We start from the raw sequence: 24,982 nt of genomic DNA on the forward strand, positions 1-24,982 counted from the left end.
GGATAGAATGAACAGGAAGGCTGCTAGGGTCAATGGATATAAAAGGAAGCCTCTTGGATAGGCAAGGATAGGGACATAAAATGGCAATATCTCTGAGAACTACCCTCCTGGCGGCCAACTACAGCATCCCGCTGAATTCCTATTGGCCAGCGCCCGAAGTCGTGAACGATGTGGACGATGAGGTTGAAAACTTCAGCGACGGATTACACAATGGCTTAAGGAACATTCTGGCATCAAGTGCGACAATTCTGAACACAAACTCGTCTCTATGTCTAGTCGCGGTTTCTCCAATGGTTTTGATACACTGGTGCGTGGCACCTCAAGCCTCACAGATCATCTTGCACTGTGCCAACCGTTCCACCGTTCGCTCCATGACAGACCTGCTTGAAGGTCAATTCCTCCAAGTGTCCAGCATCCTATCCTCAGCAACTGAAGCGCGATATGTCGAAGTTGAAGTTGACTGTCCCACTTTATTCTTTGCTGAATGCAAGGCTCCCTGCTCGCGGCTATCCCCTTTCACTCCTCTCCAGACCTCTGCTAAGCCTTTCTCTAATTGGCCAGGAGATTGTCTCCCATCTCCTCAGCAACCTGAGCTTCTACCCTTTCATCCTCTACGTTGCTCCAGTCGAGATGTGTCATAATTTCCTCTTTCGTCCACTCTCTCGATCCTGTCGCGGTAGTACATAGCTTGGACATCTGTTTGTAGTCCAAACACCACTCGTAGCTCTGCTTGTTATACCTGAGTGGCAGCTCCATGGCCCTACGATACTGCCGGTTGGTCTTGAAGCTGCCAGCAGGCTGCATCGCGTACCATGCGCTCCTCGCAGCGACGTATCTTTGTATATTGCCTGTGGCGAATCGTACCTCGGTCAAGGGGATGGCAAACCAGATGAAACGGATGGTTCATGAATAAGAGCTCCTGGCATCTGACGGTCCTCGCCAGGCCGGTCCAGTATGTCCCCTATACCTGGATGGTCAGGGGAGTGAGTAGTGGCAAGTGATTCCATCACAGCAAGTGAAAGGGATGGAGCAACCCTGCTGAATCTGGTTGCATGAGTCCTTGGGTTCTGTTATCATATATTCCAAAGGCACTGCATCTCTTATACCTTGGTCAAGTCCGGATTATGTGCTTCTGTCCTTCAGTTGGTGCCCGTATCTATGTAGAGAGTTCCTGACGCAGCCCATAAGTATTAGTTCACCAGCCAGCACATTTCGTCGCGCTGTACAGACTTAAAGCAGCTAGAAACGGGACTTGATACAAGTGTGGACAGCAAGTTGAATTACATGTTCCAGACAGCCGCGCGATTTCAAGGAGCGTATCCTGAATCTCTGCGGCTACCTCGCCATAACAGTGCGGCCTCCGTCCTTAGTAACACGCTTCCTTACACGAATCTTCAAAAAACCACAAGTGAGCCGAATCAAACGGGTGTCTCCAATTAGGTCGTCTCTCAGCTCATTTAATTTAGGGGGGTCGCCCCTGGGGACCACAGAAAGCGAAATCGGCGTCTCGATCGTGTCCATTATAAGATTGCTCTTCCGTTCCTGGACTTGAACGACGGCGCTAGGAGCAAACATAAGCGCTTGACCCGTACGAAGGTCCACAATTTTCCTGAAAAGTTCCGTTCCAAGTCCTGCGAGTGGAGGAGGAGACGAGTTGTGACCTGGCGAGGTCCAGTCCTCATCATTGGACTTCTCAGAAACCTCCCTGGCTTGGCTGGAGAAGGCCATTGCACCAGCGAGATGTTGCTGAAGGACTCGAAGCCAGTCTGGAGAAGTGAACCGATGCACAATGGTGATCGAGCAAAGATCTTGCAGCTTTGGCGAGATAGTTGGTTCTTGGGTCGATACAATGACCCGAGTGCCGATGTGACGCTGTAGTCGAATGGTCGAAAGAAGGGACTCTGTCAATATTGCACACTCAGCCGTGTCTGCCATGTATTTGTGCGCCTCGTCGAGTGCGATCACACGGCCCAAGCTTGTGCTCTGCTCCAGAAAGAGACTCAAACATATATTAAACAGCGCGCAGGCGGCCTCCGCGGTGAGACAGGGGCAAGAGAGGTCGATGATAGTTAGCAGTCCGGGCTGCAAGTATCGGTTAGTCACTTATTCTTGCGTTCCGACTGAAACATACTTACTTGAAGGCTCCAGTTGATCCCACTTGCCTCGGGTGCCTTTATAGAGCCTGAATTCCTCGTTTTTTTTACCTGAGCTGCTGCTTGCGGCTGGGCCATAAAACTCTCCAATGTGTCCAGACGCTGCTGGAGCGGACTTCGTTGGCCAGGAGTCAATTCTTCGTTATCCAGTGCCCTCTTGAAAGCAATATAGTCGAAGTTCTCATTGGTTGCCTGCTGCGCAATCCGCAAATCTCGGAGAATGCGGGTAACTACATGCAAGTATAGCGGCATTCCGCCCCCTTGCACGGAACTGACTGCCATCAAGTCAAGCATGCGCTTGGTGTTGAGATGTGACTCGTTAAAGCGCAGTTCTTCAACATCCACGCTTGCTAGGGGGCTGCAAACCCGCTATTGATGCATTAGTATCGGCAGCCAGCCGGCCACTCCGGGCATCAAGTTTTGCTAACATACTTTCATATGTCTGACATTCGTTGGTGGACATAAGACTTTGACTTTTATTCCTTTATGAGATGATAAGTACGCTGCCTCGCATGGGCTACCTCCGATATCTGATACGAACGTGTCGTGATGAAAAACTATGCCGGTTAAGGGACGCGGAAGAACGTTCGCCTCCGACGGAAGTAAGCAGTTCTCTAGTAAGCAGCTGAGAGTGTGACTTTTCCCTGAACCTTGACTACCACAGATAAACACACTTGATGGCGTAGAGATGTTGTAATAGATTCTGGGGTCATCTTTGGCCGAGGCAAGGCCATCCGGAACAGGGATGGACATCTTACGAATCTATCGTATCGAACGCCAAGACTTGGCGTTCGAATCGAATAGTGCCTCTCCAGATTCGTATCGAATCGAACACGGCTCCTGCAGATTCGCATCGAATCGAACGCGTGAAAATTCTTGTGCCTTCGATTCGACCTCGAATCGAACGTGTCTCCAGTAGATTCGCATCGAATCGAACGCGTCTCCCGTAGATTCGATATCTATCGAATGCCATGGTTCGATCGAATTCGTAACGAATTCGATCGAACGTGGGACTTCAGCGGAGATCGGGGCATCAAACGTGCGTTGCACCGACATGTCTTTGCCACCATCACGAGGGCTACTACATCCCTCGACTTAAGAAGTGCCAAGGGGTGTACAGACATCAAGGCTGCAGCAGATGAGACGTCGAAAGCACGGTCAATTGCTGTCCTAACAAACTGGTCAAATGTCACTCGGCCCCTTCAGCGACGCAAGAGCATCAACCCATTGATCCTCGTTGAGGCTAAACAGCGGCAGTGAAGGCGTGTAGATCCCAGCTTTACTCCACGATCGAATGCATTGAGCCATCGCTACGATCTCCCTCCGCAACCGGCTTCTCAATGGTGCCGTCATACGTCCTGCACTGCTAAACGTCCTCTCGCTTTCCGCGGACGTCGATGGAATCGTAAGCATGTCTACTGCCATCAAAGACAGTCGCGGATATCGGCTCCGGTTGATCTTCCACCAGTCAATCGGTCTGCTTCTGTAGTGGTGGCTGTTGACGGCGTCCTCGGCACAATATCGAGCATATTCGTCATCACCAGTCGCTCCCGCCGTAGACGGTTTCGTCTTTCGGTTACTCTTGCGGGCACCTGACGCTCCGAACGAGCCCTGGTTGAATGGCGAACCAGCTACAGTCCTCGCAAGTCTCCGCTCAATGTAATCCATGGAGGCCTCATCGGACGTAGCGAGGATCTCGTTGTCAACGTCGCGCTCCCTATACTTCTCCCAGATCTCCAAGAGCTTTGCTTCGTATTCCAACCGCCAACTCTTCGTCTTCCGAGAGGGTACTCGAGACCACAGTTGATCGAGAAGGCGCCACTTTTTCGCAGGATTGAAGACAACAGCCCCGACATATGCAGCGCTAGTCAGCCGGCTGTAATATTTATGTAGCTTCTTCCATCCGAGCTTGATATAGACCTTGAGAAGCCTGCGGGTCCTGCTATCGAGCCCGTCATAAATGGCTACTTCAACGTCCTTCTTCTCCCTGGTCACTGGATCCTCAACCTCTTCGAAGATTGTGCCTTCGATAGCACTTTCGAGGTGGTCAAGTAAGATCTCAAAGACAGGGAAGTATTCATCGAAACTGCCACATGTGGACCTACCACCGGGAACACCGCTGCCCTGAAGTTGCTTGTTGGCAATCTCGAAAGGCTTCAGAAGCTTGACAAGTACCCCGATAACTTTCCAGTCGTACGCACTTAAGCGGTATTGCAGAACTGCCGGCTTCGTTCTGTCACAGAGGCCCTCGGTTTCCCACCGGTTCTGAACGTCATTAAAGAAGGTATTGAGCGCCGGGCGGAGTCGAAGAGCCCGTTCCATCATACGCATGTCCGAGTTCCACCGGGTGGCATTGTTGAAGGCCCAGTGAAGTGTTGTTCCGTGGCCGGATTCCTTACGTTGAGACTGAAGAAACTGTTCGTACAGCTGTGTGTTTCGCAGCTGAAGACCGATGTTATGGAGCATTCCAGGGGCGCCGTTCTGACTGTACTCCCTGAAGGTGGCAGCATTGATCTCCTCCGGAGCCGGGTGGGACGATATGAGGTCCTCATCTGGGATTTCAACGGCAGTGTTTGCTCCTGGGTTCGTCCGTACCGTCCTCCATCTCTCCATTTAGGGCCTCGTCGATAGCTTGATCAACTTGCTCCTCGTCGTCATCTAGATCGTCCCCATCGGCAGCAACAATTGCAGCAAAATTCTCTCGCTTCGAACCGTACAGCATTGCCCGCACACAGAGGTTGAGGATATGCGCAGCGCATCGGATCCGTCGCTCTCCGGGTGAGAAGCCGTGCTCAAAGGCAAGGTCTTCCATGCAGGTGTCATTGTTTGCAGCATTGTCCAGTGTGAAGTAGCCGACCGTGTCTGGGTTGTTGACTTGCCAGAATGCCAGTGTATCGGCGACCTCATCGGCAAGCGACGCACCGTTGTGTTTGCCCGAGAGAGGTCGCAGCCCAAGGAGGATGCGGTGTTGGGCAAAGTCGTGATCAATGAATTGAGCATTGATGCCCAGAAATGCGGTGTAGGACTTGGATGACCAGCCGTCGAAGGAGAAGTGAACCTGTGATCGAGCGGTGCGAAGTACTTCCGTTACGGGCCCGACGGCACCTCTGTATTCAGATTCGAGCATGCGAAGTAGCGTCTTCCCAGAGGGTATATGGGTCGCATCAAGGAGCGGATTGCCGTAGAGAAGGAGCCGTTGGAACCTCTCGGTGTTGACGATATCGAATGGCAGATTATGGTACGTGATCCAGTCGAGTAGGAGCACCCGGAGCCCCTTGCTGTTGAATCTTCCACGCAGCTTGCTGACAAGGAACTGGTCGTGCGGATTATTGAAGTCGGCACCAATGAAGTGGGTGATGGGCCGGCCGTCCAGAGATGAGGCTCGCACGCCTCCGGCAACGTCGTTTGGGGCCTGCCAAGTGAACACTCATGTTGCTGGTATATCTCCGAACGGCACACACTTACCAGAATTCCGTGGGCGTTACGAAGGTGCTTCTTGATAGCGGCTCCTGTTGAGCAGACGAAGCAGAAGTCTGACTTCTTCTTGAAGCCTCGGGCGAAGCAATCCGCGCAGATCCACTTCAGCCTGTTGCCCTGGCGCGAGGTGGACCGGTCCTCAACACGATACCCGTATTGCTGCCACCACGCCCTCGTATCCTGGCCGCCAGTATAGCGCTCGAATCCAGGCCATTTCGCCCACTCTTGGCGGCCCCAGAGCGTCCAATCTACTTGTATAAAGTCGACAGCAGTACCGCGAGGACGAGGTGATGGAGTCGTCGGCAACGAGGTTCCTTGGGATGATGCGGGTGGTAAAGACGAGTACTCCACACGCCCAATCAGATCTGACCGGTTCGACGGGGAAGGGCTTGACAGTGGTTCGGATGACATCGTAACGTTGGTTCGATCGTGCGAATTGAGCGAGCGCGCCGACAGATGAAGGTAGAAGCCATCGAGGCTTCGCCGGCGCTCAACTCATGCCACATCGTGGCAGCGAAGCTCGGCGAAGCAGGCATAACGCGTCCCACGCGCGTGTAGACGCGGGAAGGGGAAAAAAGAAAAGAAAAGAAGAAAAACCGTCGGGGCGCAATCTCCGTTGCATTGGCTAAAGTGGTCTGGACGAGTGAAAAGAGCTTCCGTCACCAATGCACAACGACGATGGACCGTGGGGTGCTGCGAAGATCCCTGGCCTCCGGCATTGATGCTTGCTTGACTGGCTTCCGAGGCGTCAGGCCCGGCATCTCCGCCCGTGCTTGCAGCCAGTTAAATCGAAGGCGCCATAAGGCCCCGGCTACCTTGTCTGATATATCCCCTGTTCATCAGCGTTTCCAGTGCCCCCATTGGCTTGCGTCCTAGTGCACAGATCATCGTGGCGTGTGACGAGTCGCTTCCTTTGGCTCTGGTCCCCCTTCTCGTGCCATTCTCGTCTCGTATCTAAATCGGCCTTGAGCTCGTTTGAGGTAGTCAGAGCTTTGAGTGCAGCTGGGGGAGTGTTATGAAGTCGCTTGTACATCGGCCTGGAGGCTGGTTGGGTTTGGGCAGAAGTTACTGTGACAAAAAGGCGATGAATATTTTGAGAACATTTGGGAGGGCCTGTAGGAGACGGTCAAAGTTGTAGCACAAATGAGATTCCAACGTCGAAATGTCATTATAGCTGTGGTAATTGAGGTGCTGATATACAAGTTCTGCGGGAGAGATACTCTAAATGGGTCGGTTTCTTGTTTGCAGCCGTCGAAATACAGAGAGGATGGGCACGTATAGTAAACTCAACGTCGGAACCGGGTGCCCGGGTAAACCTACCCTATACCCTGGTCAGACAATCGAAATCTTATCTTATCTACCTTCCTTTGCCATGACACTTTCTTGGCATGCTATTGTTAAGAAAGTGGCGCTATCCTAACCTATTTGTCTAACACGTGCACGCCAACCTCTGCAGCAGCGCTCTGCGCTGGCTTCGGCTGCGGCCATGGCATCTGCCACGAGCTCGCATGCCAGCTCAGATCCCTTTGATCTGGGTGCTCATACTCCGCCTAACCTTGCTCGCTTAGCCCGTGCATCTCAGCTCCGTGACAGTTCTCCTATTGTGACCCGCCCTATTGGTCTCTCATCGACATTCCGGCGACCGGCCGCAACGCCGTCGTCGCCTCTAGTCCGTCTCTCACATGCCGCCGCTACGGAAGGAGCGTGGTGCGACCCCGCCCGGACCGGCCCGGCACCGCTGAGACCAGCAGGCTCCAGCCGGTGTCCATAATTGATGCAGCCAACAAACTTGCCGGCGACGAAACCGATGCCCATAACGCTAAAATGACAGTCTTCCGAGCCTTTTGCGAATCATTCGAGCAGACTGCGAAGCAATTCACATCTGGTCTCGAACACAGCTTTGCAGAACACTTCTCCAACCGCTTTCTTGACCTTTGGAGGCAGACACCCTCCGATCTCCGACTCGCACCGGCGCCGACATACAGCAGCGTCGCCGCCGGTCGCACCGCAGGCCAACCGCCCGGGGGCCACGCCCCTACGGTTGCTGCAGCCCCGCAACAACAAGAGCCACAACAGCCAATCTCCCGTCTCCAGGGACGACCAATCCCCGCCCCACCGAAAGAAGACCTCCGGGTTTTCGTGCGGCTCCCGGCCGAAGCGCCAGCTAGGGACCACAACAGCTACGCAATCCGGACCCACGTCGCCGCCAAAGTCGGCATCGGCCTTCACCAAGTCCCAGCCGCTTTCAAGGTGAACTCCGGATGGGCCATCCGGACGACGGATGCAACTATTCGGGACCTTATCGTCCAACGACAGTCCGAGTGGTCTGAGGACCTGGGCGTGACAAATGTGGAGATCAGCCAGAGATGGTACACCTATGCCGTGGCAAACTGCCCCCACACCCTCACCGACCTATATGGGAAAGAATTGGACTACGAGGCAGCCGCCAGAGACGAGATCGCCTGCCAGACCGGCCTCACACCCATCAGGGTGCGCTCCGCCAGGCGCAAGCCGAATGAGCCCCTGACCTGTACATTGATTGTATCATTCCTCGAACCCACGCACAAGCCCTGGAGGCTGTTTGGATCCAGCCGGCTCGCCCGATATGTCGAGAGATCCAGCCTGCCCAGCCAGTGCGACAAGTGCTGGGACTTTCACGCCCAACACACCTGCGATCGACAAGCGTCTTGCAAGCGATGCGGACGGCGCGGTCATGACGCCGAGATCTGCGTAGCCCTCGAGCGGTGCGCGAACTGTCTCGGGCCTCATGCCGCAGACTTTGCGAAGTGCCCTGCGCGCCCGAAACGATCACACGGCGTCATTCGCCGTCTGACGAGAGAAGAGAAATCTCGCGTCCGAGAGCTGGGCGCTCAACTGTCCGCCCAGCGAAAGGAACAATACGAGAGCGTAGAACGATCAGAGCCACCCGCGCGGGATGACGCCCTCACGCCGGGCGGCATCACCGAACGGACGGCGACGCCTGGATCTGACAGGAGGGCCGTCTCGGAACCGACGCAACCCAACCCGCGACCTCAAGCGCTGCTCAAAACGACGGCCAGCCGGCTCAATCTCAAGATGTTGCGCCACGGCGTGGCAGCGTCACCTCGACCCTAAGTCCTACCAGGACCATAACCCCGCCGCCTGTCATTATGGCCCCACCACCCAAGCCTCCGGGAGGTCAACGGCACAGATCTGCCTCTCCACGAAGAAGCGGCGCATCGCCCAGGACTCCGTCTCTCCATGACGAGGTACCCCCGTACAAATAGAGGTGGCAATAAGACTCTGCGAGTCTTCCAAGCCAACGTGGGCAAGATCCCGCCAGCACACGACTGCGCGCTTGCCCTCGCGGACTCTGAACGATATGATGTGGTTCTACTCCAGGAGCCATGGACAGAAACAAAGGGGGCCGATGCCTTACCAAAACGCATCCCGCCTACGACACCTTCTCCCGGTAGACAGCTGGGAGAACAATAGCACCCGACCCAGGGTCATGACCTATGTCCGCCGCAGGCCGGGACTGATGGTAGATCAGAGAAGGCCCACGGCAACACGTGACATTCTCTGGCTCGTGGTCAACGACATCACTCTAGTCAACATTTACCGCCAACCGTCGTACGACGAGGCACTTGACATACTACTCCGATGGCCAGCACCTGACAGATGTCTGGTAGCTGGCGATTTCAACGCCAAACACCACAGCTGGCAAGCCGGCCGCATCGAAGGTCGCGGTGAGGCTGTAGCTGCATGGGCGACGGCCAATGGTCTGAATCTGCTCAATCCGGCTGACGTCCCGACAAACCCTCATGGCAACACGATAGACCTTGCTTTCTCTAATATTGCCTTGGCCGCCGCGGTGGTCGAGGACCACCTCGCTACCAGCTCCGACCACTTCACGCTCAATATCACCCTCCCCGAACTCGCCGTAACGCCTCCACCCACTGGAAAGGTCCGTCTCACCTCTGACGAGGAAATACGACGCTTTATCGAGATGGTTGAAAACGGTGTGGCGGCTATCCAGCCGTCGACCGCATCCCCTCAAGACCTGGATTCACTTGCCCTGGCAGTGACTAACCTATTTCAGTTTGCCGCCAAGGCTGCAGGCCGGCCGGTCCGCAAAGGTGCGCGCAGCGCACCCTGGTGGACGGAGGAATGCGTCTTGGCGGCGGCGGAGTATCGCGCGGTGAGGAGAGTCTTCCCTCTCGGTTTCTGTCGTGAGGTTCAGCTCGCCAAAAAGACCTTCCGGAGAGTCGTGCGACGAGTCAAGCGCCGCTACTGGCGCGACCTCATTGACAGCTTTACGGACAGCGCATCCGTCTTCAGGGCAGTCCGTTGGTTGAGATCGCCCGGTGCTTTCCAACCACCGCCTCTGCAAGTGGACGATGCAGTTTACGAGACCCAGCTGGACAAAGCCAACGCACTGCGACGGGCAACGCTCGAACGCCGCACCTCGCAGGACGACATCACGGACCCGTGGGTCCCAGTGGATCCAGTGAGAACAATTCCATTCTCCCAGGACATCTCCTCGAGGAGGTCCGGGACGCAACCCTGCGAACGGGTAACACCTCTCCCGGCTCTGATAACATCACTGTCAAGATGCTCCGTGCCGTTTGGCACGCCATTGGGAACCTTGTCCACAAGCTGTACCAGGGCTGTCTCAACATCGGCCACCACCCCAAGCCTTTCAGGAAGCGGAAGTGGTTATGATCACAAAGCCAGGGCGACGGAACCTGTCAGAGGCCCGCGCCTGGCGGCCGATCTCGCCCTCTCTTGCCTTGGTAAGGGCTCGAACGGCTGATTGCACGCCGTTTGGCGTGGGCATCAGTCCACTATGGTGTTTTGCACTCGCAACAAGCCGGCGCACTGCCCAAAAGGTCCGCCGTTGACCTCGTCGCGGCACTAGTCCACGACATTGAGGAAGCTTTCGCACGCAAGCAGGTGGCCACACTCGTGACGATGGACATCGAAGGTGCCTTCGATACCGTCCTCCGTAACAGACTCATTCTCCGCCTTCGACAGCAGGGGTGGCCCTCGAACGTCGCTCGCTGGGCCGGCTCCTTCATGCATGACCGAACGGCATGTATCCGCTATCAGGACGTTACGACTCCGTCGTCACCCCTGCAGTGCGGACTGCCACAAGGTTCACCAGCCTCTCCCATTCTGTTCTTGCTGTATACGGAGCCAGTCTACCGCTTGAGCAGCCCGAAAGGACGCTTCGGCTATGCAGACGACACCGCTATCCTTTGCGTCGGCAACAATCTGGAGGAGACTGCCCGCAAAGCGTCAAGACACGTCCACGAACTCATGGAATGGGGTACCGAAAATGCGATAGCCTTTGACCCCAAGAAGACCGAAGTCATGCACTTCTCCCGAACGAAGCCGAGAACTGCACCGCCAGTCTTCCATGGCGAGATGGAAAAGCGGCCGGAATGCGCCATGCGCTGGCTAGGCATCTGGCTCGACAGCACCCTGTCCTTCAAGACCCACGTCGAGAAGTGGACAGCCAAAGCGCAAAGAGTAGCCCACCACCTCCAGGGAATGACGAACACCAACCGGGGACCCCTGCCGAGTGCGGTCCGGAGAGCCGTCCGCGCCTGCATCGAGCCTCAACTCCTCTTCGGAGCAGAGGCATGGTACCCGGGCATGACCAGCCCGCGATGGACCCAACCGGTGAGGGAAGGGCCTTCAGGAATAAGACACCTCATCCGGCGAATGGACAAGTCGCTCCATACGGCCGTGCGGGCCATCCTTCCAATCTGGAAGACCACGCCGCTGAGCGCTAGGCACCGGGAAGCTGGTATACCGCCAGTTTCGCAACTGCTCGAGTCGTACCGAATACGCTTCGCGGCCCGCCTCAGGTCCCTCGATGAAGCACATCCACTTGTGACGCGAACGAAGCCGATACGGGCCCCGCCATCAACAGGGCCATCAAGCTCAAGTATCAGCTTCCACGAAAGCCTTTCCGACCAGACTGCGTCGCACTGACGAGCTGCTAGCCAGATGCGCCAGGCCAGAGCTCCTTCCACGCAGATTCGCCAGCGGCCAGCCCTGCAAACTGCACCGAAGGAGGAATCAGCGGCCAACTTCCGCGACTGGCTCCGGTCAGTTGCTCCACGAACAGCAATCGTCTACTCAGACGGATCCTCTCCGCAGAGGAGCCGCAGGGTACGGCTATGCAATACATTTGGATGGACTCACCGTCCTCGATGGAAACGGGCGCCTGGGTCCCGCTGAAGTCTTCGACGCTGAGGCCAAGGGCGCCCTTGAAGGCCTCCGTGCTGCTCTCGGTCTCCCAGGGCCAGAGCGAATCGCCGTATGCCTCGATAACCTTGCAGTCGCGTCGTGCCTGCGAGGCATGCCGTCAGACTCGTCCCAGAATGAGTTCCTGGAATTCCAGGCCTTGGCCGCAGAACATGGTGCCACCGAGATCCGTTGGATTCCCGGCCATACCAACATCCCAGGCAACGAGCAGGCCGACGCCTTAGCTAAGGCGGGAACCTCTCAACCCGAACCGGTAGATGCTCTCCCGACGCTGGCATATCTGCGTAAGGTCGCTCGGCGGCGACCAAAAGACGCGTTTAAAGCCTGGTGGGAAGTGTCTGCACCCCAGCAATACAAGGTCCTCGACCTTGACGCCACGACTGGCTGCCCGCCAGAACTTACCATCCCACGACCTCTCCTCCACCACCTGCTCGCAGCAAGAACCCACCATGGGGACTTCGCTGACTACCATGAAAGGTTCAACCACGACGACGCACGACTGACGTGCTCGTGTGGGCGACGAAAAGAGCCAAAACATCTTTCTACTGCAGGAAGATCCCGCCGCAAGTTCGGATGAGGCTGGCGCCCTCACCGACCGCGGCGGTCAACCGAGCAATAGGAAGAAATTTCGACCGGTTCGTCAAGGTGGCGAAGGCAAGCTCGTTCTTCGGGACGATCTGCCTCGCCATTAGGCGGCTGCGCCTCTTCCTCCTTTCCCGCTTTCCTTTGTGTGCGTATTCTCTCCTCGACTCGGCCAGGCGGAGGGTGTTGCGACACCCTTTGTCCCGCCCGGGTCAATCGAGCTGCATTGCAGCTCCTCATCTCGTTCGAAGTTTGCCTCGTTGAGGCCAATATGAAAGACAATGTTGTCGCGCCTGGTCGTCCCGCTGACGGGCAACAGGCTGAGCAAAGGAGCGCCTTTGAGCCGATGAAATGCTGGATGGTGGATTGTGTACGTTCTGTGGAAGGCAGCTACTGCGGGTTGGCGCCCATTTCGTTTGCGCGTTTCAAGGTCATGGCTCACCCCGCTTTTGCTGTATCGATAAGTAGATTGTAGACTCCCAGTAGCTCAGCACGTCCTGTGCCCCGTCTCGGGGACCTGAGCGACCTGAAGGTCGCTGGACGCAAAATACAATAATAATAATAATAATAATAATAATAATAATAATAATAATAATAATAATCTTATCTTATCTCACCTTCCTTTGTCATCACACTTTCTTGGCATGCAATTGTTAAGAAAGTGGCACAATTTCTACCAATTTGCTTAACACGTGCACGACAACCTCTGCAGCAGCGCTCTGCGCTGGCTTCGGCTGCGGCCATGGCATCTGCCACGAGCTCGCATGCCAGCTCGGATCCCTTTGATCTGGGTGCTCATACCCCGCCTAACCTTGCTCGCTTAGCCCGTGCATCTCAGCTGCGAAATAGTTCTCCCATTGTGACCCGTCCCATTGGTCTCTCTTCAGCATTCCGGCGGCCGGCAGCAACGCCGTCGTCGCCCCTCATCCGCCTGTCCAATGCCGCCGCTACGGAAGGAGCGCGGCGTGAACCCGTCCCGAGCCTGCCCGGCACCACCGAGACCGACGTGCTCCAACCGGTGTCTATCATTGATGCAGCTAACAAACTCGCCGGCGACGAAACCGATGCCCACAACGCCAAAATGACGGTTTTTCGGGCCTTCTGCGAATCATTCGAGCAGACTGCGAAGCAATTCACATCTGGTCTCGAACACAGCTTCGCAGAGCACTTCTCCAACCGTTTTCTCGACCTCTGGAGGCAGACGCCCTCCGATCTCCGACTCGCATCTGCGCCGACGTACAGCAGCGTGGCCGCCGGTCGCACCGCAAGCCAGCGGCCATGTGGCCACTCTCCCACGGCCGCTGCAGCCCCGCAACAAGAGCCACAACAGCCAATTTCCCGTCTCCAGGGACGACCAATCCCCGCCCCGCCGAAAGAAGACCTCCGGGTTTTTGTGCGACTCCCGGCCGAAGCACCGGCGAGGGACCACAATAGCTACGCAATCCGGACCCACATTGCCGCCAAAGTCGGCATCGACCTTCACCAAGTCCCAGCCGCTTTCAAGGTGAACTCCGGATGGGCCATCAGAACAACAGATGCGACCATTCGGGATCTTATCGTCCAACGACAGTCAGAGTGGTCCCAAGACATGGGCGCGACAGATGTAGAAATCAGCCAGAGATGGTACACCTACGCCGTGGCAAACTGCCCCTATATTCTTACCGACCTACAGGGAAAGAATTGGACTACGAGCCAGCCGCCAAAGATGAAATCGCCTGCCAGACCGGCCTCAAACCCATCAGGGTGCGCCCGCCAGGCGCAAGCCGAACGACCCCTGACCTGTACCTTGATTGTCTCATTCCTCGAACCGACTGATAAGCCCTGAGGCTGTTTGGATCCAGTCGGCTCGCCCAATACATTGAGAGATCTAGCCTGCCCAGCCAGTGCGACAAGTGCTGGGACTTTCACGCCCGACACACCTGCGACCGACAAGCATCCTGCAAGCGGTGCGGACGGCGCGGCCACGACGCGGAAGCTTGCGTGGCCCTCGAGCGGTGCGCGAACTGCCTTGGGCCCCACGCCGCAGACTTTGCGAAGTGCCCTGCGCGCCCGAAGCGATCACACGGCGTCATTCGCCGTCTGACGAGAGAAGAGAAATCTCGCGTCCGAGAGCTGGGCGCTCAACTGTCCGCCCGGCGAAAGGAACAATACGAAAGAGTAGAACGATCCGAGCAGCCCGAACGGGATGCCACCTGCTCGCCGGGTGGTGTCACCGAAAAGACAGTAACGCCTGGGCCTGACAGGAAGACCGCCTCGGAATCGACGCACCTCACCCCCCGACCTCAAGTGCTGCCCGGGACGACGGACAGCAAGCCCAACCTCATGACGAAGCCCCACGGCGCGGTAGCGAATCGACCCTAAGCTCGACCAGGACCGTAACCCCGCCTTCCGTCATGATGGCCTCGGCACCCAAACCTCCGGGTGGAGGCCAACGACACAGATCTGCTTCTCCTACGAAGAAGCGACGCATCATTGAGGACTCTGTCTCTCCATGACGAGATACCCACGCACAAATCATGTGGCAATAAGACTCTGCGAGTCTTCCAAGCGAACGTGGGCAAGATCTCGCCGGCGCACGACTGCGCCCTTGCCCTCGCCGATTCCGAACATTACGATGTGGTGCTCCTCCAGGAGCCATGGACAGAAACAAAGGGCGGCCGATGCCTTACCAAAACACATCCCGCCTACGACACCTTCTCCCCGGTTGACAGCTGGGAAGACAATAGCACCCGACCCAGAGTCATGACCTATGTCCGCCGCAGGCCTGGGCTGATGGTAGATCAGAGGAGGCCCGCGGCAACTCGTGACATTCTTTGGCTCACGGTCAACGACATCACTTTGGTCAACGTTTACCGCCAACCGTCATACGACGAGGCCCTCGACATACTACTCCAATGGCCCGCGCCAAACAGATGTCTGGTAGCAGGCGATTTCAACGCCAAACACCACAGCTGGCAAGCCGGCCGCATCGAGGGCCGCGGCGAGGCTGTAGCTGCATGGGCGACAGCCAACGGTCTGAACCTGCTCAACCCGGCTGACGTCCCGACAAATCCTCGCGGCAATACGATCGACCTTGCCTTCTCTAATATCGCCTTGGCCAATGCCGTGGTGGAAGACCATCTTGCCACCAGCTCCGACCACTTCACGCTCAGCACTACCCTGCCTGAGCTCGCTGTAGCGCCCCCACCCACTGGGAAGGTTCGCCTTACCTCTGACGAGGAAATAAGACGCTTCGTAGAGATGGTTGAAAACGGCGTGGCGGCTATCGAGCCGTCAACCGCTTCCCTCAAGACTTGGATTCACTTGCCTTAGCAGTGACTAACCTACTTCAGTTTGCCGCCAAAGCTGCAGGCCGGCCGGTCCGCAAGGGCGCACGCAGCGCGCCCTGGTGGACGGAGGAATGCTCCTTGGCCGCGGTGGAGTATCGCGCAGTGAGGAGAGTCTACGCTCTCGGTTTCGGCCGAGAGGTTCAGCTCGCGAAAAGGAAGTTCCAGAGAGTCGTGCGGCGAGTCAAGCGCCGTTACTGGCGCGATCTGATTGACAGCTTCACGGACAGTGCGTCCGTCTTCAAGGCGGTCCGTTGGCTGAGATCGCCCGGTGCTTTCCAACCACCGCCTCTGCAAGTGGATGATACCGTCTATGAGACCCAACTAGACAAAGCCAACGCCCTGCGACGAGCAACGCTCGAACGTCGCACTTCGCAGGATGACATCACGGATCCGTGGGTCCCAGTGGACACAGCGAGGACGATTCCTTTCGCTCAGAACGTTTCCCTGGAGGAGGTCCGGGACGCGACCCTTCGCACGGGTAACACCTCTCCCGGCTCCGATAACATTACGGTCAAGATGCTCCGTGCCGTCTGGCATACCATTGGAAGCCTCGTCCACAAGCTGTATCAGGGCTGTCTCGACATCGGTCACCATCCTAAGCCTTTCAGGGAAGCGGAAGTGGTTATGATCACGAAGCCGGGGCGTCGGAACCTGTCAGAGGCCCGCGCCTGGCGTCCAATCTCTCCTCTCCTGTCTGGGCAAAGGCCTCGAACGGCTTATTGCGCGCCGTTTGGCGTGGGCATCCGTCCACTATGGTGTCTTGCACCCACAACAAGCTGGCGCATTGCCGAAAAGGTCCGCTGTTGACCTTGTCGCCGCATTGGTACACGACATCGAGGAGGCTTTCTCGCGCAAGCAGGTCGCCACACTCGTGACAATGGACGTCGAAGGCGCCTTCGACACTGTCCTTCGTAGCAGGCTCATTCTTCGCCTTCGGCAGCAAGGATGGCCTCGGAATGTCGCTCGTTGGGCTGGCTCCTTTATGCATGACCGAGCAGCACGTGTCCGCTACCAGGATGTCATGACACCTCGTCACCCTTGCAGTGCGGACTGCCGCAAGGATCGCCAGCTTCTCCCATACTTTTCCTACTATACACAGAGCCAATCTACCGCCTGAGCAACCCCAAGGGGCGCTTCGGCTATGCAGACGACACTGCCGTCCTTTGCGTCGGAGACTCCCTGGAGGAGACTGCCCACAGAGCGTCGAAACATGTTCACGAACTCATGACATGGGGCACCGCGAACGCGATAACCTTCGACCCCAAGAAGACTGAAGTCATGCACTTCTCCCGAACTACACCGAGGAATGCACCTCCAGTCTTCCATGGCGAGGTAGAAAAGCGGCCAGGCTCAGCCATGCGGTGGCTCGGCATCTGGCTTGACAGCACCCTGACGTTCAAGACGCACGTCGAGAAGTGGACTGCCAAAGCGCAAGCAGTGGCCTACCATCTCAAGGGTTTGACAATACCAACCGCGGCCCCTACCAGGTGCGGTCCGAGAGCCGTCCGCGCCTGCATCGAGCCGCAATTGTTCTTTGGGGCAGAGGCGTGGTACCCGGGCATGACCTGCCCGCGATGGAATAAGCCGGCAAAGGAAGGGCCATCAAGAATACGGCACCTCATCCGGCGGATGGACAAGTCGCTCAACACGGCCATGCGAGCCATCCTCCCGGTCTGGAAGACGACGCCGCTCAGCGCCAGGCACCGGGAGGCGGGCATACCGCCAGTTTCGCACCTGCTCCAGGCGTGTCGAACGCGCTTCGCAGCCCGTCTCAAGTCCTCGACGAAGCGCACCCGCTTGCGGTGCGAACGAAGCCGATCCGGGCCCTGTCATCAACAGGGCCATTAAGTTAAAATACCAGCGTCCACGACAACCTTTCCGGACCAGACTGCGTCGCACTGACGAGCTGCTCCCAAGGTGCGCCAGGCCAGACCTTCTCGCACGTAGGTTCGCCAGCGACCAGCGTGGACCCTGCAAACTGCGCCGAAAGAAGAATCGGCGGCAAACTTCGGCGAGTGGCTCCAATCAGTTGCTCCACGGACAGCAATCGTCTACTCGGACGGATCCTCTCCCGGAGGGAGCCGCGGGGTACGGCTATGCGGTACATCAGGATGGACTCACCGTCCTCAGCGGTAACGGCCGTCTTGGGCTTGCTGAGGTCTTTGATGCCGAGGCGAGAGGCTCCCTAGAGGGTCTGCGTGCTGCGTTGAGCCTCCCGGCTGCAGACCAGATTGTCGTATGCCTCGATAACCTCGCGGTCGCGACGTGTCTTCAAGGCATGCCGTCAGATTCCTCCCAGAAGGAGTTCCTGGAATTCCAGGCCTTGGCCGCAGAACATGGTGCCACTGAGATCCGCTGGATCCCCGGCCACACCAACATCCCAGGTAACGAGCAGGCAGACGCCTTAGCAAAGGCAGGAACCTCTCAACCCGAGCCTGCAGACGCTCTCCCGACGCTGGCATATCTGCGCAAGGTCGCTAGGCAGCGACCAAAAGACGCATTCAAAGCCTGGTGGGAAGTTTCTGCACCCCAACAGTACAGGGTCCTCGACCTCGATGCCACGACTGGCTGCCCGCCAGAACTTACCATTCCACGACCTCTGCTCCACCATCTGCTCGCAGCAAGAACCCACCACGGGGACTTCGCTGATTACCACGAAAGGTTGAACCACGACGATGCGCGACTGACGTGCTCATGTGGTCGACGAAAAGAACCAAAGCATCTCTTCTATTGCCGGAAGATCGCGCCGCGACATCGGATGAGGTTGGCATCCTCACCGAGCGCGGCGGTCAACCGAGCAATAGGCAGAGACTTCGACCAGTTCGTCAAGGTGGCGAAGGCAAGCTCGTTCTTTGGAACGATCTGCCCTCGCCACTAGGCGGCAGCAACCGCTTTCCCTCCTTCCCTTCCCCTTTGTTTGCACACACACCCATTTTCTCTTACCCGACTCGGCCGGGCGGAGGGTGCTCTCCGGAACCGGCCCTGTGAGGCCAAAACGAAAGACATGGCTGTCGCGCCTGAACGTCCCGCTGACGGGCAGCAGGCTGAGCAAAGAAGCGCCTTTGAGCCGATGAAATGCTGAATGGTGGATTGTTTACGTTCTGTGGAAGGGGCAGAAGACGCGGATTGGTACTCGTTTCGTTTCGCGTATTGTGGGCCTACTCCGCGATAGTAGACTTCCAGCAGCTCAGCACGTCCTGTGCCCCGTCTCGGGGACCTGAGCGACCTAAAGGTCGCTGGACGGAAAATACAATAATAATAATAATAATAATCTTATCTTATCTCTGGCGCCCATGGCATCAATCCCACCTGATGACCGAGATTTCGTTCCAACATACCGCACGTATGCAACGTCGCCATAGAGCTTATGATGGCCGTACACTGTAGAGCTTCGTCGTGATCTTATAGAGCAGCCATGAATGGGTTTCCGCAGAGCATGTTTGCTGGAGTTGCAAGATACTAATTATGTCAACGTATTTATGGGGGGTTTGGCTGTACATACCAACATGTCTTAACGCCTTGACCTGGTTTGGGTCGATAGACGCTAAATCACGCTTTGTCGCGTCAGGCACCAACAGGGGCTGACTGACGCGTCTGAGAAGACGCGCTTAAAGGTTCCCCGCGGTGATTTCCGCGAACCGCGTCACTCATTCGATCGAATCGATCGAATCCGGTCGAACGCATGGGAGCCGTTCGATTCGATGGCGACCAAAATGTGCCCCTGTTCGATTCGTCTGTCGAATGAAATACGCCACGTTCGATTCGATGCTGTCGAATGTCGAATGAGGTACACCGCGTTCGATTCGATGCGAATCGAATGGGGCCGTGGCAGATTCGATATCGAATCGAACGCCAAGAAATTCGATTCGATATTCGTAAGACTTGGCATCGAATGAATCTATCGATTCGATTCCCGTTCGTAAGATGTCCATCCCTGATCCGGAACACTTTGTGGCAGCTTGCTGGCATCAGCTCCAAGAAGCCCGTACTGCGGAAAAGGGTTCTCCCGGAGAGAATTCCCATATTGACGGACAGACTCGCTGAAAATCGGAGTGCTCATAACATCATCTTCGTGTCCAAGATGATGTTCTTCGGGTCCCAGCAGGTCGAAATGCGAGCTAAGGTTGGGCAATTCTGATCTCAAGCTTATCTGCGAGCCACTAGCTGTTATGGCTGAGGGCTGCGGAAAGCGCTCCCTTGCTATCCGAGTAGACTCGAATACATTGGCTGAGAGGAGCTGTTTTATTGTTTGGGAGACCACGTCGAAACCGTGCTCCTCGACCAACCTTGCAATAGCCGGCTGTGACTTGTGTCGATTTATAAGAGCAATTATCTTAGCATGTCGACGAAGCTGAGCACTTTGATCCTTGAAAATGTCGTTGAAAGCTAAGTAAATAGCTCTTTCATCCGGTGAGATTTCACTTGTCATTTTCGCCGTTGAAATAGCTTTGAACCTCAATGTATTGGCTTGTATTGAACAGAAAGAAAGTGAGGAGGCAGCCTGGGAAAGACTAACAGCAAGGTCGCAAAATGCTAGTTGCCGTGACTGGGTCTAGCTACAGAGGACAGTGTTAGTATTGAAAAGGGGAAGAAATACGAGAAAGCGGCCTCCAAAGTCGTTAGAATCTGCTTGTTGGTACTGCGAAGCGCTTCGCGAAATTTAGCTGGTCACGTGCTGTAAGCAGTTACACGATACTTTCCACCGTGTGCATACTAACCTGCTTCGCTACTATTTGTGACCCTCCTGAATCCATGGGCGAACCTTATTTTCTTTCCTCAACGCAGATCTAGACACCACGGAGTGGACTGATATGAGGTCAGAATCGTACTTACTCGATATGAATAGTTTATGCGCTGTCCCGATGATGTGAAGAGTCTGCTCTTTAAATTCCTTCCCACTTTGACCGCCTTGGTTTAAAGTTACATGAGTCCCAAAAAAATAGCAACCCCAATGGTATGGAAGTCATGCCATTACAAGAGTCATAGCGGTGTACGAGTCATGCCGATGTACTTGTCATGCCGAGGTATCAGTTGCTTTTCAAATGCCCATAAGCTCATTAACAATGGCATGCTTGGTTTTCTCAGGTGTAAGAAAGCGTGGACTCTAATGTCAACAGAAGCCGTAGGGCGTTCAGAGTCATATCTCTCTATCTCCAAATTTTCATTTCCAACGCAATGCACTGCTATTTAATCACAAGGCAGTAATAGCTCGTATCCGCGGAGCTAAATACGTCGTACTCTGGTGTATTGCTCAAGCCAAGAACTCCTTGTCGTGCCTTGTCCTTGCTATATAATAGAGCTCACATATCGCTTCAGTATCTGCAGGGGCCAGTTTGGTCAAATTTGTCCCTCTACTATCGCGCTGAGTGGGGGCGTTTTGCTTGAATTGAAATCAATGTTGCGCACTAGCTCAAAGCTCTCTTGCCCTACATTTCTCTATTTATTGCCCATACGCTCATTGAGCTTTCGCGACCTTAAAGCTGGCTTCCTTGCTTCTCTCCACAGCAGAGCCACATCATCATCTTGCATCTTGAGTAATAATCATGACGCCCAATTGGCTAGGAAGCCAGACATCACTGGCCAAAATTGACAAACTGCGAGAGCTCAACATCGGCTCTGTAATCCCGCTCCCCCAGGTATGTCAGTGTACGATATAGATGTTATTACATCGATTGACCTTGAGAAGGTCGCTGTTGTCGGTGACCAATCGTCCAGCAAAAGGTCTGTGCTCGAAAGTTTAACAGAGTTTTCGTTTCTTCGTGCCGCCGGTCTCTGTACCAGGTACACTACGCAGATTGTAAGTGACAAAACACAGGAACTGGTTTCCGTCCGTGGTAGGCATGGTGTGGCTGAACTGGAGTCAGCCACACGGCGTCCGTAAGACGGCGTCCGTAGCAAAGTGGTTCGGCGCGTACATCAATTGCCTACTAGAATCTCGCCAGAACAGTGTGCTGCCGGGAGCCCGACGGGAGCCGAACTGGCGGCGTCACTGTAACGGACATGGACTGACACTGACAACTCAAGCATAGCAGGTGCCAACATGAATCACGACATGATGTAAAGGCACCAAAGCAGCAAGGGGGGCCTGGGGGCCAGATATATCCAATCTCTGCACAAGCCTCTTGGCGATGCCTCCGCCATTGCTCGGCACCGCCGTCTCAAGCCGTATTTATCAAGACCCGGCTCCGGCCTCAGCCATGTCCTTGGACCAGACACCGGCCGCCCGACGGAACCAGCAAAACGTAAATCTTGGGCTCCATATCGCGGTTCGACATGCCCTCGAGCGACGATACCTGAGCCTCGGAAAGGCAAGGAAGAAGCGGGCCGTAGCCAGCCGGAGCTCGATTTACGCGAGGTGCAGCCCGAGACAGACTACATGCACGCATCAGAAGTCGTCAGCAAGGCCAAGAGGTGAAAAAGCCCCCCGGGCACAGGTCGAGTCTCACCGCGCGGCCCGCGACCAAAGGGCATGTAGGCGCTCCTCATGGTCTCGGTGGGCGATGCCCAGCGCGAGGGCACAAAGCCGTCGGGCTGCAGAAAGACGACGGGGTCTCGGTGTAAGCTAAAGGCCTGGGCCGAGACGACGGTACCCTCGTCGAACAAGCGGCCCGCGAGCATTGCGCCGCCGGGGGCACGACACGGGGCAGCGTCGACGGCGCCGCCGAGTATAGCCGCAGCGTCTCGTCGACGACGTCGTTCAAGGGCAGGCCGCGCAGCTGAGTCTCGATAAAGTCGGGCGGCAGCGTCCGGAGCGCCTCGACCAACTGGGCGCGGACTCCCGGGTTGCGGCACACGGCCCAGGTCAGATACGTTAGGGACACGGCCGTCGTGTCGGTGCCGGCCGTGATGTACGACTGGGCCTCGTCGCGGACCTCGTTGAAGGGGACTTTACCGTCCCGCTCGGCTTGGAAGAGGTTGGCAAACAGTGTCTGCCGCGCGGCCAGGGACGGGTTGGCTTGGCCTCGACGAGGCGATCATGGCGCTGGAGAGAGTCGACGGCGTAGTTCCTCATGTTCATGTCGTGCTTTAGCGCCCGTCTCAAAGCGAGACCTGGCAGCCAACTTGCTAAAGTCGACCATCCAGGGCACCGTAGCTCGGGCGGCGCTGACGCGGGCCACCTTTTCGAGGTCCAGCGAGTATGTGTTCTTCTGTCGACGCCATCAGCCCTGGCTGCGGCACCTTTGCCAGCGGCGGTACTGACGTAGCCCAACTCCAGCTTACGAAACGAGTCTCCAAACGTGAGCTCGCTGATGGCATCCGCCGTCATAAAGTGCCACCACTTGAAGACGTCTGCGGCGCCCTGGGCCTCCATCTCCTCGGCCATGCGCCGGATGGCGAGCTTGACGTGGGCGTCGACGCGCGGGATGGCGGATTTCAGCGCCGAATCTGATATGGTCTCGGCCAGGAGCCGGCGATGGCGGCGGTGAAAGTCAGCGTTGACCGTGGTGAAGAGCGACTGCTGTCCGGGCGTGGCTAGGCGGCGGCAGAAGGGCGACTTGGCAAAGGGCGGCTTGTTGCCGTATATGGCCTTGACGGCTTCGATGTCGGCAAAGTCGACCTCGCGGGCTGCCCACTTGGACTGCTCTGTCTCAAAGTTAGACACAGATAACGCGGGGTGGCTCCTAGGCCTTGCCCCGATTACGGGTGCCCGTGACCGAATGTGCGGCCGATTCTGGCTTCACAACAGTGCAACAGCTCACTGTGTAGTTGGAAGGACAGGAAATAAGAAGCAGAGCCAAAAACTGGGCGGAGCAAGAGATAATGCGCCCGGGGCTGGCTTAGACATAATACATGTTGTCCTTGAGCAACTCGTGGACCTCCTGGTTTGCGGCGGCAGAGGTCTCACTGCCGGTGGAGACGCTGTCGGTGTTGCTGACCTCGAAGATCTCGGGTCTGAGGCACGGACGCGCTCGCACACAATATCTGCGTAGTAGGCGGGCGGACAGATGCCGACCGCCTTTGTGGCGCGGCCATACAGGTAGCAGGGCTCGTGGGTGAGGCGCTCCAGCTCGTTGGCAGCGGCCGACTTGTACTTTTGGCGGAAGATCTCGTCGAGGATGACGGTATAGTGGGCAGGGCGCGCGGTACCCTTTAGCGCGTGGTGGGCGGTGAGGAAGAAGTCCCAGTAACCCGCCTGCGTGATGCCGCGGTCGATGACTGTGCCATTGCGGATGTTTCCCGAGTTGGACATGGACTCCTTGCTCGTTGGGAAGAAGCGCGTATGGTGGCGCTTGACCGAGACGACAACCGTTAGCCGCGGCGACGACGAGTTAGGCGGTAACTTGACGCGGCACGCCTCCCGAATCGACGGCAGCTCCTTCTCGAGCACCTGCGAGAACTGGCTTTCGGACACGCCGTCGCGGAAGATTACAATGCTGTCCGGGAAGTGGCCCTGGTTGTGCCGCTGCCACAGCTCCAGCCGAGTCTTGAAGGTGTCGACGAGCTGCCCGCTGAGCATCTCTTGCTTTGACGGCTGCTCCCACGACGCGGCAGGCCACTGCGCCAGGTCCTTGACGATGCTCGCCACGAGCCCGACCAGGCTGGGCGCGTCGCGCGCGTCCCGACCCGTCGCCATGTTGGTCGGATGCGCTACGTCGTAGCCGGCCACCATGGTCTTGCCCTCTTTTAGAAGGCTCACGTCCTCTCGGAGCCGGTGGTTGACGCCGCCGGCCTTGAGGTTGACCTTGAGGCCCACGTTGCCGATGCAGCACTTGAGCGAAAGCCTGAAAACAACGATGCAAGAGTCTCCAAATCAACAATGACTCGTCGCGACTCAGCTTGCAAAGTTATCGACATTTGTATATATATGTAGTACTGTGCTTCTGTAGATAGACATTAGGTTTGCGGCTGCTAAACGCCGTTGCTGGCTAATTCATGACCACAGCCGTCGGGCTCGCTCAAACTTCGCAACCGACGCTATGTTCAATTATTGACACATTTTGCAAGGTGCGCCGAATTTGAGATATTGTCGGAAGAAGTCTTGCTGTGCATGACCACAGCTTGCTGAACAAATCTTTTTGGAGGGTAAATCCAGGGTTCAATAAAATTTAGAGGGCTTATCAAGGCTAGTAAGTAGAAATCAGTGCGTTCTTCTACATAGATCTCGTTGCCGTCTGTGCCTCTGTCCGGCGGTTTGCCTTCGGCAATTGATATACGGGCCCAACCACTTTACTACACGGGCGC

At 56.4% G+C, this 24,982-nt stretch overlaps 4 protein-coding genes across 4 annotated transcripts; 2 read left to right on the forward strand and 2 right to left on the reverse strand.

Annotated features, from left to right (window-relative positions):
* Positions 1–3,690: 3,690 nt before the first annotated feature.
* On the reverse strand, positions 3,691–6,041 carry HRG_01405 (Ribonuclease H-like protein; the record flags this gene model as incomplete). The annotated part of the gene is made up of 7 exons (XM_044859876.1): positions 3,691–3,722; positions 3,782–3,875; positions 3,945–4,061; positions 4,122–4,647; positions 4,799–5,565; positions 5,619–5,854; positions 5,906–6,041. The coding sequence occupies 7 exons, from the start codon at positions 6,039–6,041 to the stop codon at positions 3,691–3,693; spliced, it is 1,908 nt and encodes a 635-aa protein (XP_044726276.1).
* Positions 6,042–7,454: 1,413 nt separating this feature from the next.
* Positions 7,455–8,744, forward strand: HRG_01406 (Ribonuclease H-like protein; the record flags this gene model as incomplete). The annotated part of the gene is made up of 1 exon (XM_044859877.1): positions 7,455–8,744. One exon carries the CDS (start codon positions 7,455–7,457, stop codon positions 8,742–8,744), a length of 1,290 nt encoding a protein of 429 aa, XP_044726277.1.
* Positions 8,745–9,120: 376 nt separating this feature from the next.
* On the forward strand, positions 9,121–18,465 carry HRG_01407 (reverse transcriptase (RNA-dependent DNA polymerase) domain-containing protein; the record flags this gene model as incomplete). The annotated part of the gene is made up of 21 exons (XM_044859878.1): positions 9,121–9,958; positions 10,004–10,119; positions 10,161–10,327; positions 10,502–11,297; positions 11,628–11,728; positions 11,781–12,398; positions 12,457–12,523; positions 12,790–12,840; positions 13,183–14,213; positions 14,312–14,813; positions 15,000–15,331; positions 15,383–15,668; positions 15,803–15,901; positions 15,965–16,049; positions 16,095–16,452; positions 16,595–16,764; positions 16,860–17,601; positions 17,661–17,742; positions 17,793–18,183; positions 18,281–18,334; positions 18,425–18,465. 21 exons carry the CDS (start codon positions 9,121–9,123, stop codon positions 18,463–18,465), a joined length of 6,927 nt encoding a protein of 2,308 aa, XP_044726278.1.
* Positions 18,466–22,145: 3,680 nt separating this feature from the next.
* Positions 22,146–24,374, reverse strand: HRG_01408 (piwi domain-containing protein; the record flags this gene model as incomplete). Its single annotated transcript, XM_044859879.1, has 7 exons — positions 22,146–22,171; positions 22,246–22,330; positions 22,390–22,728; positions 22,888–22,947; positions 23,001–23,383; positions 23,646–23,692; positions 23,776–24,374. The coding sequence occupies 7 exons, from the start codon at positions 24,372–24,374 to the stop codon at positions 22,146–22,148; spliced, it is 1,539 nt and encodes a 512-aa protein (XP_044726279.1).
* Between the last annotated feature and the right edge of the window lie 608 nt (positions 24,375–24,982).

The sequence above is a fragment of the Hirsutella rhossiliensis genome (assembly GCF_020360975.1).
Source record: "Hirsutella rhossiliensis strain HR02 chromosome Unknown scaffold00001, whole genome shotgun sequence".
In the NCBI taxonomy this organism is placed as follows: domain Eukaryota; kingdom Fungi; phylum Ascomycota; class Sordariomycetes; order Hypocreales; family Ophiocordycipitaceae; genus Hirsutella; species Hirsutella rhossiliensis.